The 14,160-nt window shown below is 38.2% G+C and overlaps 2 protein-coding genes across 3 annotated transcripts; both read right to left on the bottom strand.

Moving 5' to 3' along the window:
• Positions 1 to 268: 268 nt before the first annotated feature.
• Positions 269 to 4,971, bottom strand: gba1 (glucosylceramidase beta 1). Its single transcript, NM_001305418.1, is given in 11 exon segments — positions 269 to 374; positions 470 to 586; positions 664 to 827; positions 1,169 to 1,393; positions 3,025 to 3,172; positions 3,281 to 3,370; positions 3,450 to 3,622; positions 3,720 to 3,853; positions 4,420 to 4,566; positions 4,636 to 4,827; positions 4,899 to 4,971. Coding segments are annotated over 11 exon segments (1,569 nt in total).
• A 1,015-nt stretch (positions 4,972 to 5,986) lies between these two features.
• dap3 (death associated protein 3) lies at positions 5,987 to 12,063 on the bottom strand. Of its 2 annotated transcripts, none has more exons than XM_023964414.2 (13): positions 11,931 to 12,063; positions 11,626 to 11,667; positions 11,393 to 11,506; positions 10,264 to 10,365; positions 10,039 to 10,147; positions 9,862 to 9,954; positions 9,645 to 9,775; positions 8,602 to 8,682; positions 7,878 to 8,042; positions 7,720 to 7,779; positions 7,033 to 7,122; positions 6,302 to 6,419; positions 5,987 to 6,222 (listed from the first exon to the last, which is right to left on the bottom strand). In XM_023964414.2, exons 2-13 carry the CDS (start codon positions 11,662 to 11,664, stop codon positions 6,137 to 6,139), a joined length of 1,188 nt encoding a protein of 395 aa, XP_023820182.1. In that variant the 5' UTR covers positions 11,665 to 11,667; positions 11,931 to 12,063; the 3' UTR covers positions 5,987 to 6,136. The 2 variants fall into 2 exon arrangements, with proteins under 2 accessions (XP_023820182.1, XP_078789281.1); XM_078933155.1 differs by lacking the exon at positions 11,931 to 12,063 and adding an exon at positions 11,794 to 11,877.
• Between the last annotated feature and the right edge of the window lie 2,097 nt (positions 12,064 to 14,160).

Below are 14,160 nucleotides of genomic sequence, written 5' to 3'. Positions count from 1 at the left end.
TTTTTTAAATCAAATCAACAAGCAAATATGTTAAGGAAGTAGAAATTCTGTACATCATTGCAGTGAGATGAGAAGCCACCGTGCAGTCGCATGGCAATCTGTTCTGAGAAAAATGATTCAGGTAGAATGGTGAGCATCATTTAAATTAAAAAAAATATATATTATGATTTGTGTACAAAGTTAAAGCTTTAACTCAGAAAACAGTGAAATGAAATAGATTTTTCAGATTTTTTTCTCCTCTTGAAGGTGAATGAATGTGTCCCGAAGCTCAGCGTGTGTTCCAGGCCAGTGTGAGTATGGAGTGAGCTGGAGCAGTGCAGGGAATGTAGCCCACAGCCGGATCCCAGACTTCAAACTGGATCTCAGACGATGCCCTGGAAACGTAAACACACAAACCGTTCAGTTTTTTTTAATCAGCGTGGAGTGCCTTTTTTTTTTTTTTTTTTTAAACCGGATCAGTGAATCTTACTTGTTGAGTACGACAAGAACCACTGAGCTGTCTGGTCTGACGAAGGCCGAGTATTCCAGCTGCGTTTTCCCACTGGAAGACACGCCCACCCTCTGAGAGTCCTCCAACAGGAACTTGCTGTGGAAACGGTGAGGACTTGATGAGAGAGAGAGAGGTCTTGGAAAGTGATCTGTTTAAAGTCAGGCCAAAACTACCTGAAGTGAGCCATGCTGTAAAAAGAAGGCTGTTTGTAGAAGACGTCCCGCTTTGCATCCACCACGATTGGACTGTCCACTAAGTTTTTCACCCAGTTTGGTCCACCAGTTGGATCTAGTGCAAGATTCCAGTCAGTCCAGCCGACAACATGGTGATTTAGGTCCTGAAACAGAAAAAACCCTTCACATCCTCAGGATTTACTGCTTTACAGTTTTTGAAATCCAAAGAGCCTAGGCAGGATTAGGTTTTATTAATGTGTCAACATTAGAGTTGACCTTTTACGCAAAACTAGACTAAACGGAGAAAATCCAATAGTGAAGAGAAAAAAAAATGCCAGTTCCAGCTTGCTTTGCGTTCCTGCAGGCGCTTTCTGAAGCATTTGTGCAACATGGTGCAGCTTGTAACCAGTACCGCAGCATGGAGGCAGGTGACTCACCTTTCCAAAGCAGCTCACAGCATGTCCGCCTCACATCTGATGCACTCAATCTGACCAAACAAGCTCACCTCTAGAATGTCGTGAGCGTACTCTTCAGCTCTGCTCCAGCTTCCCAGCTTCACTCCTCTGTCTGGTGAACTCCAGCCAGCGCAGGCCTCTGTGCCGAAGAGGTAATACTCTGGATAGAGTTGATGAGTCACCCCTAAGCTTATATCTGCAGGGACTAAACTGTCCATGTACCAGTGGACGGCCACCCCATGAATGTATCGACCAGCATGAACGTCATTTAGGACCTGAAGTAGAAAAACAAAAACACGGCTGGGATTTTTTAGGCCTGTCAGCGTGGATATAAATAACTAGAATGGAGGCAGTGGATTCCTCCCAGCGTTAAAATAAGTAATATTGATTAAAAATGATTGCTTAACCCCTTCAACCCTGAATTTATTTTCAATTATATCAAGAAAAATATTCTTCAATGTTTTTTGGTTCATATAATGCTAAATGAAGTGAAGCCCTGGATAACATGTTGCAAATTACTGACATGCAGCGTGAAGGGTTAATAACGACCAAAGAAAGTCTATGTCCAAATTATTTCTGGCCAAAGACCTACATTATAGACGGCTGGGTCTTACAATGATGCAGCAGCTACAACTTACAAAACACAACCATGGCCACCTGACCTCAACACAAAACCTGTGGCTGGAAGAATCCCAATGGATCAGAGAGCAAAACGTCTTCACAGATGTGCGAGTGACTGATATTCTTTAGAAAACAACTCATTCAAAACACGCTAAAAGCTGATTAAATAAGCTTTGCACTTGCATCTTTTTTTTCTAGTTGCATTTATTAACCTAGATGACCATATACATTCTTTATTCGTTCACTTTTTTACATGTTAAACAATCTCAGGACACACTTCTTTGTACTTGTTTTTTTTTTTAATTCTCACTACAATATAAGGATTGTGAACATTTTGGCCAATTATGGAAACTACAAAGGTTTTCCTGATTTTTTTATTTCTATTTCAGCACCTTCAAATAAACTTATTAATTACATATTTGTAATTTATCTTTTAACTAGAACATTGTAGCAGTTATTTTAATCTATCATTAGCTATAAAGGGTTGTTATGATCAATTTAGTACTTTATTTTGCTAAATTAAAAAACGTTTTTGCCAGTCTTTTACTGTTTTCAGCTCAGCATTTAGCTTTGCATTGTTTAACAGATCTTTTATATTAATTTCCCTTTTTCCTAATCTGCTTCAGTTAATCTATTTTACAGACATTTTCTTCTACATTTTCAAAATTAAGCAATAAAATACATTTATAAATTGGATTTTGACAGTTTGCACGAAAAACACACCAATGTGTCATTTAAAAAAAACAAATTGAATGCTCCTTATTTTTTCCAAGAGTCTGGATATTTATATCATAAAAAAAATACTGAAAAGACTTTTTTATAAATGCAACTACAGAACTATTTTTACCTTGCAATTTCAAGTGAGCAATTATTGTTGGTAGGCAGTTGCAAAGCAAATGTTGCAGATTAGTGTCTAAAATCTTGCAGAAATTTGTCGATTTTATTTTTGTACAGTGGAACAGTCTCTTTTGTGAATAGCAAACCTGTCTAGACTGAGAATTACATATTTCCTCAAGTTGATTCCTATCAGCTCACTGGAGGTGAAATCTGTGAAACTATAATCCAGACAGTTTAACCTCTTCACCATAAAATGTGTATTCTTAGGTGTGCTTGACTGGAATTACATATTTTGTTTCTGTTCTGATAAATGTTTTCATTGAAAAAACGGGATAAATCTGGTTTCTTTTTGTGACCTCACACCTCCAGCACGAGTGTTTCTGCAGGTAAAAAAAACAAAATGCCAGGCACGACATTCCTGCGACTTTCTCTCTGTCCTTGCACTCACCACTTTAGCCCAGTAAGGAAGCAGCAGGCGACTGTCATCCAGCAAAAGGATGTGAGTGTCTGGGTACGCAGAGGCATGCAGGGCGGGGCCCAAGTCCAAAGCTACCCAGTCCCTCTGCTCTTCTGCAGTGAAACCCAGAGCCTGGAAGCTGCAATGATAGACACTGTCCTCAGACTCTTCCAGCATTAAAAACAAAGCGAAGGCGACAATCAGTCAACAGCATTAAAATCCTCAATAAATTCAGGAGAAGACAGACCTGTAGTTTGTCATACGGCCTGCAGAGGGCTCATTTCCAGTAGTCACAGCCCAGAAGGTGAGGTTATATTTAGCATACTCCTCCAGGAATCTATGATGATGAATTAAAGCACCCATCACAACACATTTATCTTGCACCAAGTGTGTACGCACCTGCTCTTTAAAGTCACCTGATATAGTACTGAGCCCATGTTTTATGCTCCTTGCCTCCTGGCTTTCCCTTCAGGGAGCCCTTTCCTATGAGGGCGCCATTAGTTTTCATCCAACTGGGGGCGCTCCAAGCACTGGCCAAGAGGGAGAGAGGACGAGGAGATAAGGTCTGCGCACGCTGCAGGAGAGGGATCTGAAACCAGAAAGAAAAAAATGAAGGAAGAAGGGATTACAGAGACGATGACGAGACGACATGCAACTTTTTGCAGCGGACAGAAGAGAGGGGACACCTTCATGTGAATGTCCTCAGGGGCCAAAGTGAAATTAGCCAGGTTGTAGTCTCCAGGTGTGTCAGCGTAGGTGTAGAGGCGGGTGGAGAAGTCGCAGCTGGCCATGGGGACGCGCACAACGCTGTAGCCAATTCCTGTCACCGGGGAAAGCTTTAAAAACAGCTGATGATGCATTTTCCTTCAATCACATCAATGGAAACATACTGGAACACGAGGAAAGTTACTGCACCAAAGACCCGCTTCAATGAAAATCATGTTTTGGAGTTTTTAACATGTTCTTGTGGCATTTTTCTCATGATAGTGGACATATTAGAGGCGAATTTCTAATGAGCTACTGTCACTCTGCAGAAACTATGTCCTAGAAAACAGTTTTGGGATGAGAAAACGACAAAGGTTTTTAGATTTTGGCTTAAAATGGTCTAATCATAATTGACAGACCACTGGAAACACTTTTAAAATAGATCAAAAGATGATTGCAATGCGACTTTAAACTTTGAGATCAAAGTTGCAGCTTTGTGTTCAGATATCATAAAAAAATTGATCATAAAAAAAACTCGAAAATTAAAGATCAACATTCAGGCTGTTCATAGAGTCTGGTTTTTCCAAATATGTGACCTAGGGCTGACTCGGTGGAAAAAGTACTTCTCCTGTGCGGAAACCACAAAAAGAATGCTTTCAGATAGCAGCGTTCAGACTGTACCGTCCCTGGAGAAGTACTGTCGAAGCAGCTGCTCCTGTGCACCAGCAGAAAGAGACAGGATGTTGATGGCCGCTGCATCTGTCATTGCTCCACCAAATCCCATAATCCTTTGAAACTTCTGGTGTGGAACAATAGTCAGTCTGAGGCCTGGAAGTAATAGGTTGACATAAGTGTGGAAACTCTCACCCCTCAGTCACAGTGCTTCTCCGGCCTCACCTGCTCCAGTGCTGTTCACCTGGATCTGACCCTGGCTGGCCTCCAGCCTGCTGCCCGCCATGCTGCTCAGGTAGGAGGAGAAGTTCCCCACTGGAGGCAAGTTCCCCGGCCCAATGCTGTCACAGTGAGTGGAGTTACACTCACACACAATGGAATCATGGCCAAAGTTTCTGGCAACACAATCGGAGCTTCCTGGATGAAGAAATATCATATTTATTGATGTTGACTCCAAAAAAATGTATGTTTTTGTTTACATTACGAACCTGAACTGAGGATCACTTCTGCTCCAGTGAAAAGAACCAACAAAAATACAGACGATGGCAACAACAGCCCCATTTTATCTGAAGTCAAAGCAGTAAAGATAAGACAAATTCTGACGAGAATGTGTCACAAGAGACAGGAAATCTCCCTGCAGCAACGATCCACGGCTGTCTAAATAAAAGACTTAAGTCATCGCCACATTTAGGGATTCAGACAGGAACATCGGCATGTCCCGAAGATAAAAGTCCAGTTTACTTTCACCCGTGTTTGAGTGTTGTCGAGTTTGAAACGTCTCAGCTTCCCATGGTGCTGCCCAATGAGTTATATCGATATAACTCATTGGCGCTGCCTCCCCTTGTCCACGTGACGGAGAATCCATCATGTGACCAATAACCATCAACTGTCCACTAGATGGTGCTGTTTAATGCAAGGAGAGCGAAAACAAGGAAGTTATCGATACTATTTTAATGTAATACAGTAGAACGTCGCGGTAGTACCATAGCATTTTAAGTGCATGTATAAAACAAATATAGATGTAAAAATAATCATCGTGTAAAATTGTAATGTCCCATGAATTATATATATATATATATATATATATATATATATATATATATATATATATATATATATATATATATATATATATATATATATATATAATTTATTTTTTTATGCAACAAAAATAAAACTTAAGTAAAAAAAATTGTACTATGTATTTCTGTCAAATAGGAAGACATTTGTTGTCCCCTGAATACAAAGTAACATGTATGAAAACAAGGTTTATGCAGTAACTAATTAATAACTAAATATTTACACAGAATGAGAGTTCAGACAATGATTTGCCCTTTATAAATATATTGATAAAGTCAAACATTTTAAAAAATCCAAAATTAACTAAAAACCTTTATAAATGAACAGGGACGCAGTTTTTTTGTTTGTTTTTAAAAAGAAGCAGTGAAACAGACTATCATACACCTTTGCTCATTTGAGGCTAATGCAAATGTAAATTTTTGCTCTTTAACACTAAATATATTTTCGGTTAAGTCAAATTTTGACCGTTTACCTTCTTAATAAATCAAGCAAGACATTTTCCTTAAATATTTTATTAATAAACAAATGTAATGATTTATAAAACACAGTGACATAGATGTTGCATGAAGACATAGATGTCTGAATGCATATGCGTTTATACCCATACAGCGACATTTACATGTTTACTTCTGTGAAAAGCATGGCTTTATAAGAAGCCGCAGAGTCTGTCAAACATGGTTGGATTCCTGTTGCTCAGGAAGATGAGCTCTTTCTTCCCTTCCTCTGTTCGACCTGATGGAAACAAGGAAACCAAGACATGAAAATAAAATGACAAATAAATATTGCCATATTACCTTATTTCATCACTTACTCTGTGGATGCTGCAGCCAGTTACGCTCTGTATAGTAAAGGTAACAACTCTCAAACTCCTTCTCGCTGTAGTTGGGAACTGACAGAGGGATGAAGGGATCCATGCTGTCAAACCCCCTCTGGTGAGTAAAGCACAGCACGTTTAAGGGCCAAACACTGGACCTGCTGTAGCAAGACTGCAGTACCCAACATGCACTGATCAACAATTCAGCATCATTTAGAAGAACAGTATAGAGCACAACACATCCTTTCAGACAATTCAAGCAAGTGCAAAAACAGATATATCTAGAGTTCAGATGCACAGAAGAAAGAAATCAATAATGAATATATTAAATAGGAAGCTGTGCATTAGAGAGATTCAATTTAGAGTCAAGCCCACACATACTCTTGGGGGGGTTGACCTTGCTTTTAGTACGATGATATCATTGCAGTCAAGAGCAAAGTAAAAGAATGTGGTTGACAAGGATGGATTGACAGGTCCATTAAGTTAAGTGATGCTGTGCAGGAAGCACAACTCCTTACTTAATGAAAACAATCTCTTACAAAAGAAACAAATACTGGAGAGAAAAAAAGAATGTTTATGATTATTGACATGGTTTTGCTCTCAAACAACAAAGAGTATTTGATCTTTAATTTTCTGACTGCAGGTAAAAAAGAATTATGCTTTAGAAGCAATAAAGGATTTTTAAAAGCAGACAAACTGTTGGGCTTTAAAGGTAAATATGATCTAACCTCTCCCAGGAGCTCCTGAGGTAAGTAAGCAGACTTTGGAGTGTAAAGAGACCCCGTCTGAGACAGAGTGGTGATGATGGCCCCTCCAATCTGCGTGAAAGGACAGAAAAATTAACAAAAAACACACACACAAAAAAAGTACTCTTAAAGACCCACTATCATGGACATTGTGTTTTTTCAACATGTTCCTGTGGCATTTTTCTGATAATGGAAGACATATATAACGAATATTAAGCTTAAAATTGCTTTGCTGAGGTTTTTTTTTTAATTGTTGTCAATCTGGAGCAAGCAAACAAAAAAAGCTGTTTGAAAAAGAGCATATATGTTATGTAGAAAAGACACAGGGCAGGCCAAAGGCTCCCTGCTCCACTCCATTCTGATGCATCCCCTTGTAGACAAATCAATCCATGTCCGTCTCCGTTTTCCTCTTCTGTGCTGGTATCTGGCTCAAAACTGTAAGGAAGATATCTCCAATAATTTTCACCATTTTTGTTGCACCGTTAATGTTAAGTTGGGGCTGTCGCTGCCGCTCTGCAGAAACTATGTTCTAAAAAAACAACAAAGGTTTTGAGATTTAGCCCAAAAATGGATATCATAATTAAAAGACCACCAGGAACACTTTGAAAAAGCAAAAAAGATGATCAGAGTGGGGCTTTAAGCAACTTTTTGAAGCTGTGTTCTACTAACCCAGTCATTTTTTAACAACTTCCTCAGGTTATAGACCAGTGTGAGTTCTTCTGGATCCACCTGATATTAGGGAGAATAAATATATAACATCAGACTTTTTATCTTAACAAAAAACACTGTGTTCGATGCACAACAGCACTGAGAATGTGTTTTCTCACAGCGCTCTTATCCTCCTTCTTAATAGTAGACTTTCCCCAAAGGGCATTGACACCATCCACTGCCACAGCCAATCGGAAGTTGCTCTCGGGATGCCCGCTTTGCAGCCTAAGCTCCTTCATCACGGCTGCTACCACATCACTGCTGCTCTTCACACGGGATGTGCCCTGCAGCAAAACAAACACCAGCAGGGGGATCACTGTCAATTATGAAAGGGAAATCCAACAGCAGTGTCGGGAACATAACAAAAACAAACAAAAAAAAAAAAATCAGGAAAATTGAGAATTAGATTCAGGAAACAAAGTTTAAATTAGGAAAAGAGGAGCTTACTTGTGCCCTGATTAAAAATGTAGCCACCAAACACTTGAATTGATATATTCCAACATTCAACTGTTAGACATTTGAGAATTCCCATAATTCCAAAAGTTTTCTTTAGCTTTGCTGTGACACAAATCGTGAAGTTCAAATTCAAATATGTTTTATTTCAAATCAAAACAACAATTACATAAAATAAATCAATGCAAGACTTTGAAAATTAGATTTGAAAGGGGATTGGAAACCGCTTAAGCTTATAGGAAACCAATCCCCCACTCAACACCACTCATAACAGACACCAAAATGAAACATTTGACATTATAACGTTAACACACGACAAGACAAAGACAAACAAACATGCCCAAACGCTTTAGTTAAATGGGGAAAGTTGGTGAACATTTTTGCACCTACTTGATCCACAAGTTCCCCAAGTGGACGCCCCTCTTCTGTGCTTTCCCTCTTTGTCCACACGTAGCGCTGCTTAATTTTTATCTAAAAAGAACACAATCTTCAAAAACACTTTCAGAAATAGTTTTACCCTAGAACACTATCGCCGGGTGATTTTTACCCGCACAAAACTATTTACATGAATTTCAACATGCCGCGTGTCAAGAAGTCTGTGCCTTCACCAGGTAAGTCTCACAGGTCCCAGGAATGGGTGGACAAAGATTAAGTTTCTAGTATCGTTTTATTACTTTTTAGGAATATTTTGTTCTCAAATTCCTAGTTTTTCAGGAATTTAGAGCGTGTTTTTAGGAACTTCCTATGTTTTCAACCACAGTTGAAAATAAAAGAAAACCCCTCCAATTTATCATTTGATGTCATGTTTTGATCTATTTTTTATGACAAGTCCTCATGTTGGGTAAATTATATCAGGTAAAAATTCCCCAGCAAAAGTGATGGTGTAACTTTTTTTAGCGCAAGTGTTCTAGGGTTGAAACATTTCATCCCTACAAACAAAAAACACAATACAAAATGACACTTTCATATCAATTTTATCATATCTTGAGGGAGGAGATGTCAAAATCCATGATTTGGTTCACTGCTCTCAACTTAATTAGCTGGAACTAATGTCATGATTGAAAGTAAATGTAGGTGCTTGGATGTAAACGTGGATGTAAACTAAAAATTGTAGAAATTCAGACAAATACTACAGGTGCACAATTTTCAGTGTTGGGCTAAATTTAGACTAATATTTCCTTTTAAAATTAAATTATGTCAAACCAAAATGACATTTTATTAGAAAAACTTAGTTAAAATCAATGACTGAATAAATCAATCATTGATTTTGTAATAATAATGTGGAGTTTTACAAAGTAATCATTTCAACCTTTGCTGTGCTGTTCTTGAAGAAAATCTTGTATCAGCAGTTTATATACAAAAAAAAGGTATTTGGGAAAATCTAAAAAAAAATATTATGACTCAGCATTTATAATGACATTAAAGGTTGTTACCTTAGAAAGAAAAGGTTCATTGGTGATTTTGAAGTTGCGCAACCACGATGTCGCCTGCAACGGCTGATCAAAGCGTGAGGACTTATAGGATGACGGCATCAGCTCCTTACAGTTCTTCACCCACAGGTGGGCTGCATAAAGCAGACATGGAAAAAATGACTTGTCGTCGTCATTTTATGGGTCAAACTTCAGGCATGCATGACTGGGTCTGCCTCACCGTCAGGAATGTGCAGCACCACCCAGCCCTGTGTGTAGCAGAAGTGGACCGAGTGACAAAGAGACATCGTTTTGCCACTTCCCTTAACACCATCTTGACATTTCTATAAGGACAATATGTGCCTTTTTTAAGGGTTAGTAGAACTTTTCTGTCAGTGACTGTGTGATTTAAGGATACAGAATAAGTATCTTAAAGCAGGTTTGCTGTAGTCTGCTTTCTTTAGGTAAGAGATGGCCTCCAGAGCGGGCTGCCTGACCATCATGCAGGCCTCGTTGAAAGTTTTCACCTAAAATCATAAGAAAACAACTTATATCTGCACTTGTTACACAAATCTTTCAAGTTAGCAGTGGATGCCGTCATGGTTTCTAAATTACTTCACTTTTAGGTTCAAACTTAACCTGCCTGTTGTTGATAACGTTTGGGGAGGCCATGAGGAAACAAAAGGCGGATGTGCTCAGCAGGCAAAGTATAAAACTGTCCAATTTGTTTTTCTGACTGGCTGGCCTGAAAAAACAAACACAAAAGGTAAGATTATGAGACCAAAATAACATCAAAGTTTATTAGAAAAACAAAGCTTTTCAATATTTCAGTTGAATAAAATAGACAGGCAGGCAGGACGCTGATAAGATTCATGTGTTTCAGGGGAAAAATAACATATTGTCTAAGACTTGGATGCCCACACAGCTTCAGGGAAAGCTTTGATTAGTAATGGGTTTAGAAATCAATCTAGTCTTCTTCTTTAAAGTTAGCTTTCAAGTTGTCAAGAAATAACTTTGTAGTTCATTTTTGAGTAATACTTAGTCTTCTTTTTGAAATTGTGTCTCTTTATTCAGTTATCTGAAAACCAAATTGGTTTTGAAGTGAAATGTAGATAATTGAAGTGATATTGAATACACATTTTTGTCATATCACAATTTTTTTCTCTTCCTTTTCCTTCTAATCATATTTAAAAATCAGTTGTTCTCTATGTTTTAAAAAAGTGTATTGGGTTGAGGGGTCAAAGTTATGTGCTTTTCCATGTTGGTGTTGGTTTTATACTTAACCTGTATCATAACTTGAATTTCCTTTCATCTATATTCTTTTTTATGTTTGTTTTTTACCTAACTCTACGTTGTCATCTTTTCTTTTGTTATAGATTTAAAAGGAGGAACCCCTTGAAAAAAAAGATGTCATCTTAAGGGAATAATCCTTTCATTGCTTAATAAATGTTTAAAATGAAAATAAAAAAATAAAAAAATAAATAAATAAATACAAAAATCAAATATATTCATGAATTTGTGATTTGAAACTGAATTATGTTCTGACAGTTATACCTCATCCTAATTTTGAATTTGGATTCTTTATTTGGACCATAACTTCATAAAACCAACTCTGTTATTTGATTTCAAATCAAATAAAGTTGGTATTTGGTCATATCTGGCAGTTAACAGTAGCAGCTAATTCACAAATGCATGACACTGTAAGCACTAACATTAATGTAGCACACTTATTTCTGCTGCAGCACGACAAAACCAAAGCTGGTTTCTGTTACCGGGTCATTTTCCTGAGTTCTGAAGACTGATATGGGTTCAGATTCTGAATCCACAGCTGCAGCCTCTTGCTGCCGTCCGTATCTGCTGGTATGGATGGACCTTACATGTGCAACCTGTGACGCAAAAGTACAACACTAAACAAACTAAGTAAGAAGAAAAATACAGAAAATCTACTGTCTCTCTGAGTTGTGCTGCAGTTGTTCAGTGAACTTCAGGTTAGCATGACTGTTACCGTTGGCCGAAGCCTGAGAGACAGTCTGTGAAGAGCCATGATCTGAAAGACAACAGTAGATCATTTTCTTCTTTAAATTAAAGCTATTTTTAAAGGATGCTCGTGCAGTCGAGTCCTGTAACCTTGCGTAAACATTTAGCTAACAGTTAGCTGTAGCGCCCGGTAAACCTTTGCAACACTGAGCCCAAAAAGCGGCTGTCGGGACTGAAATTAGCTAAACCGGTGGGTTTATCGTAGGATCTTGGTCACGAACGGTTCCAGTCATCATTCACAGAGGAGTAAAAAGATGTAGATAAAATGCTAACCTTCAGTCGAAATCAATGTGCTGGACCTGTCAAGGAAAACGCCATCATGCCTTACCGGAAGTGACGGATAATGCAAGCGACAACTGATGACAAAAATTAAACTTACAAAGCTTTTGACACTGTAGAACATCCATTTCTCTATAATGCATTGAAGTTATTTGGTTTTGTGGAAAATTTCATGTCTATTGCTAAAATGTTTTATAAAGACATTAGCAACTCCATTCTTCTTTATCCTAATACATCCCAAAGACTCACCATAAATAGATCAGTACGCCAAGGATGCCCAATTTCTCCATTTTTCTTTTTAATTGTTGCAGAACTACTTTCCATAAGAATTAAAAATTGTCCAAACTTATTAGTTTTATCTATATTTCAGAAAGAAATCAAAATAACACAATTAGCAGATGATACTACATTATTCTTAAAAGAATTGACCTTACTATAAGCACAATTTATTCCTTTTCAAATGCTTCCAGTTTACATCTTAACTTAGGAAAATGTGAAATATTAAGTATTAAAAAATGTAAAATATGAAAAAATTCATAATATCCCCAAAGAAATGCAAATTGGGGACACAAAAACCCCCAAGTCCCCTTCAATCGTGTTCCCACACCTCTGGGAACAAACCACCCACATCAACCACTACCCCCTTACTAAAGAAACCCCAATCGGGAACACCAAAACTACCATGTCCCCTTCAAACCTGTTCCCCCACCCCAGAGAAGGAACCCCCCATATCCACCACCCCCTGCCCGCACATGAATCCTAACTGGGGACCCAAAAAATGGCAATGTCCTCCCCAAACCTGCATCCCCCTCCCGGAAAAAAATACTAGTACCCAAGATCCACCAGCCCCTTCCCTGGAACAGAAGGACAACAGTAAACTCTTCGACCCTGCATTCCCCTTCATTCCCAGGGAAGTTGAACTAAGGGAAATTGCCAAACAATCCACCCGTTCTGATAGCTCTGATCCTCAGTCAGCCAATCTAAATCCTCAACTGGAAATACAAGATAACGGAACCCAGAATAATCAAGCAAATTTGGCTGCAAATTTGGCTGCCAGTGAGTACAAGGCATCAGATGAAAATGTACAAGACTTAAAAAAAGAGATAAGCGATTTGAAAAAATTAGCTGATGGACAAAGACGCTTATCTTTCTGAATTAAAGGAGAAAAAATTTGCGGCCCTAAGGGATCACACGGTTAAGCGTGATAGGCTTGCTGTCAAAAATAAAAAGCTTCCTTCTTTTTACATTCCATCATCCATTTTAGAAGGACATAAACACTCACTTGAGCACAGGTGTTAGCTCACCTTTGCACAAATAGTTTGCGTGCTTGAATGAAATGTTTCACACTAGTTGGTTTGAATGCATAAGTATGCATGTGGGAACAGTATTTGTATTGTGTACATGTTGACATGTGGACATTTTTGGAGCCAACAGGTATGTTTGTATCATTTGAGTGTGTGTGTGGACAGGCCCCGCCCCTTCTAGATTTGTGTCACATCTGAACCTGACCGTAAGATAAACATCCAAAAACTTGTTGCTTTATGCTGCTTCATATCCTGCTTTATGCCCCCTTCTACAATCACCCTCCTATCCCCCATCTCTAATATCCCTCTCTCTTCTTCCCTCCTTTCCTTTTCCGTCCGGTCCAACACAAAAGATGTTGTTTAAAATGAATAAAGTTTGGCCTCATATTACAAAAGGTGTTTATTCAGACATTCCTCTGGTTTGTCAGAAGATTCATAACCCCTGTAGTTAAAATAAAATATGTCCAACAAAAGAGGTCTTCAGCTCTCATCTGTTTGCCCGGCTGTTGGACAGGACAAGTTAGAAAAAAAAATAAAAAATAAAAAATAGCAAATGTGCTTTTTTAATCTATGTTTAATCTGCTTGGGTTTTCTCCTGGTGCTCAGGTTTCCCCTAAAAAAACCTCCTCATTATTCATCAATGTTTCTGCTTAAGACATTGTTTATGTATTATTGGTGACTCAAAATTGAAATTTCGGTAGTAGTTATTTATTTTATTTTTTTAATCTATGATTAATCTGCTTGGGTTTTCTCCTGATGCTCAGGTTCGCCCTTAAAAACCTTTGTCAACATTTATCAATATTTATGTTTATTTTTATGAGACAAAGAACTAAAACCCTTTTTGTAGGTGTATGGTTATTGGGTTTTTCTCCTGGTGCTCATTATTTATCAATGTTTCTGCTTAATATGTCGTTTATGTA

Source organism: Oryzias latipes, chromosome 16, assembly GCF_053564925.1.
Source record: "Oryzias latipes strain Hd-rR chromosome 16, Olatipes_Hd-rR_3.1".
In the NCBI taxonomy this organism is placed as follows: Eukaryota; Metazoa; Chordata; class Actinopteri; order Beloniformes; family Adrianichthyidae; genus Oryzias; species Oryzias latipes.
This window is presented reverse-complemented; position numbering and strand designations above follow the sequence as displayed.

Bases quoted from the DNA above. Each gene is read 5' to 3' on its own strand.
- dap3 (XM_023964414.2), bottom strand. From the start codon at position 11,664: ATGGCTCTTCACAGACTGTCTCTCAGGCTTCGGCCAACG. The intron at 7,123-7,719 runs GTTAGTAGAACA...CCTTTCACGCAG, and splicing joins AGTTGTTAAAAAATGACTGG to ATTGGAGGGGCCATCATCAC. The intron at 6,420-7,032 runs GTTAGATCATAT...TTTACTCACCAG, and splicing joins CTCAGGAGCTCCTGGGAGAG to AGGGGGTTTGACAGCATGGA.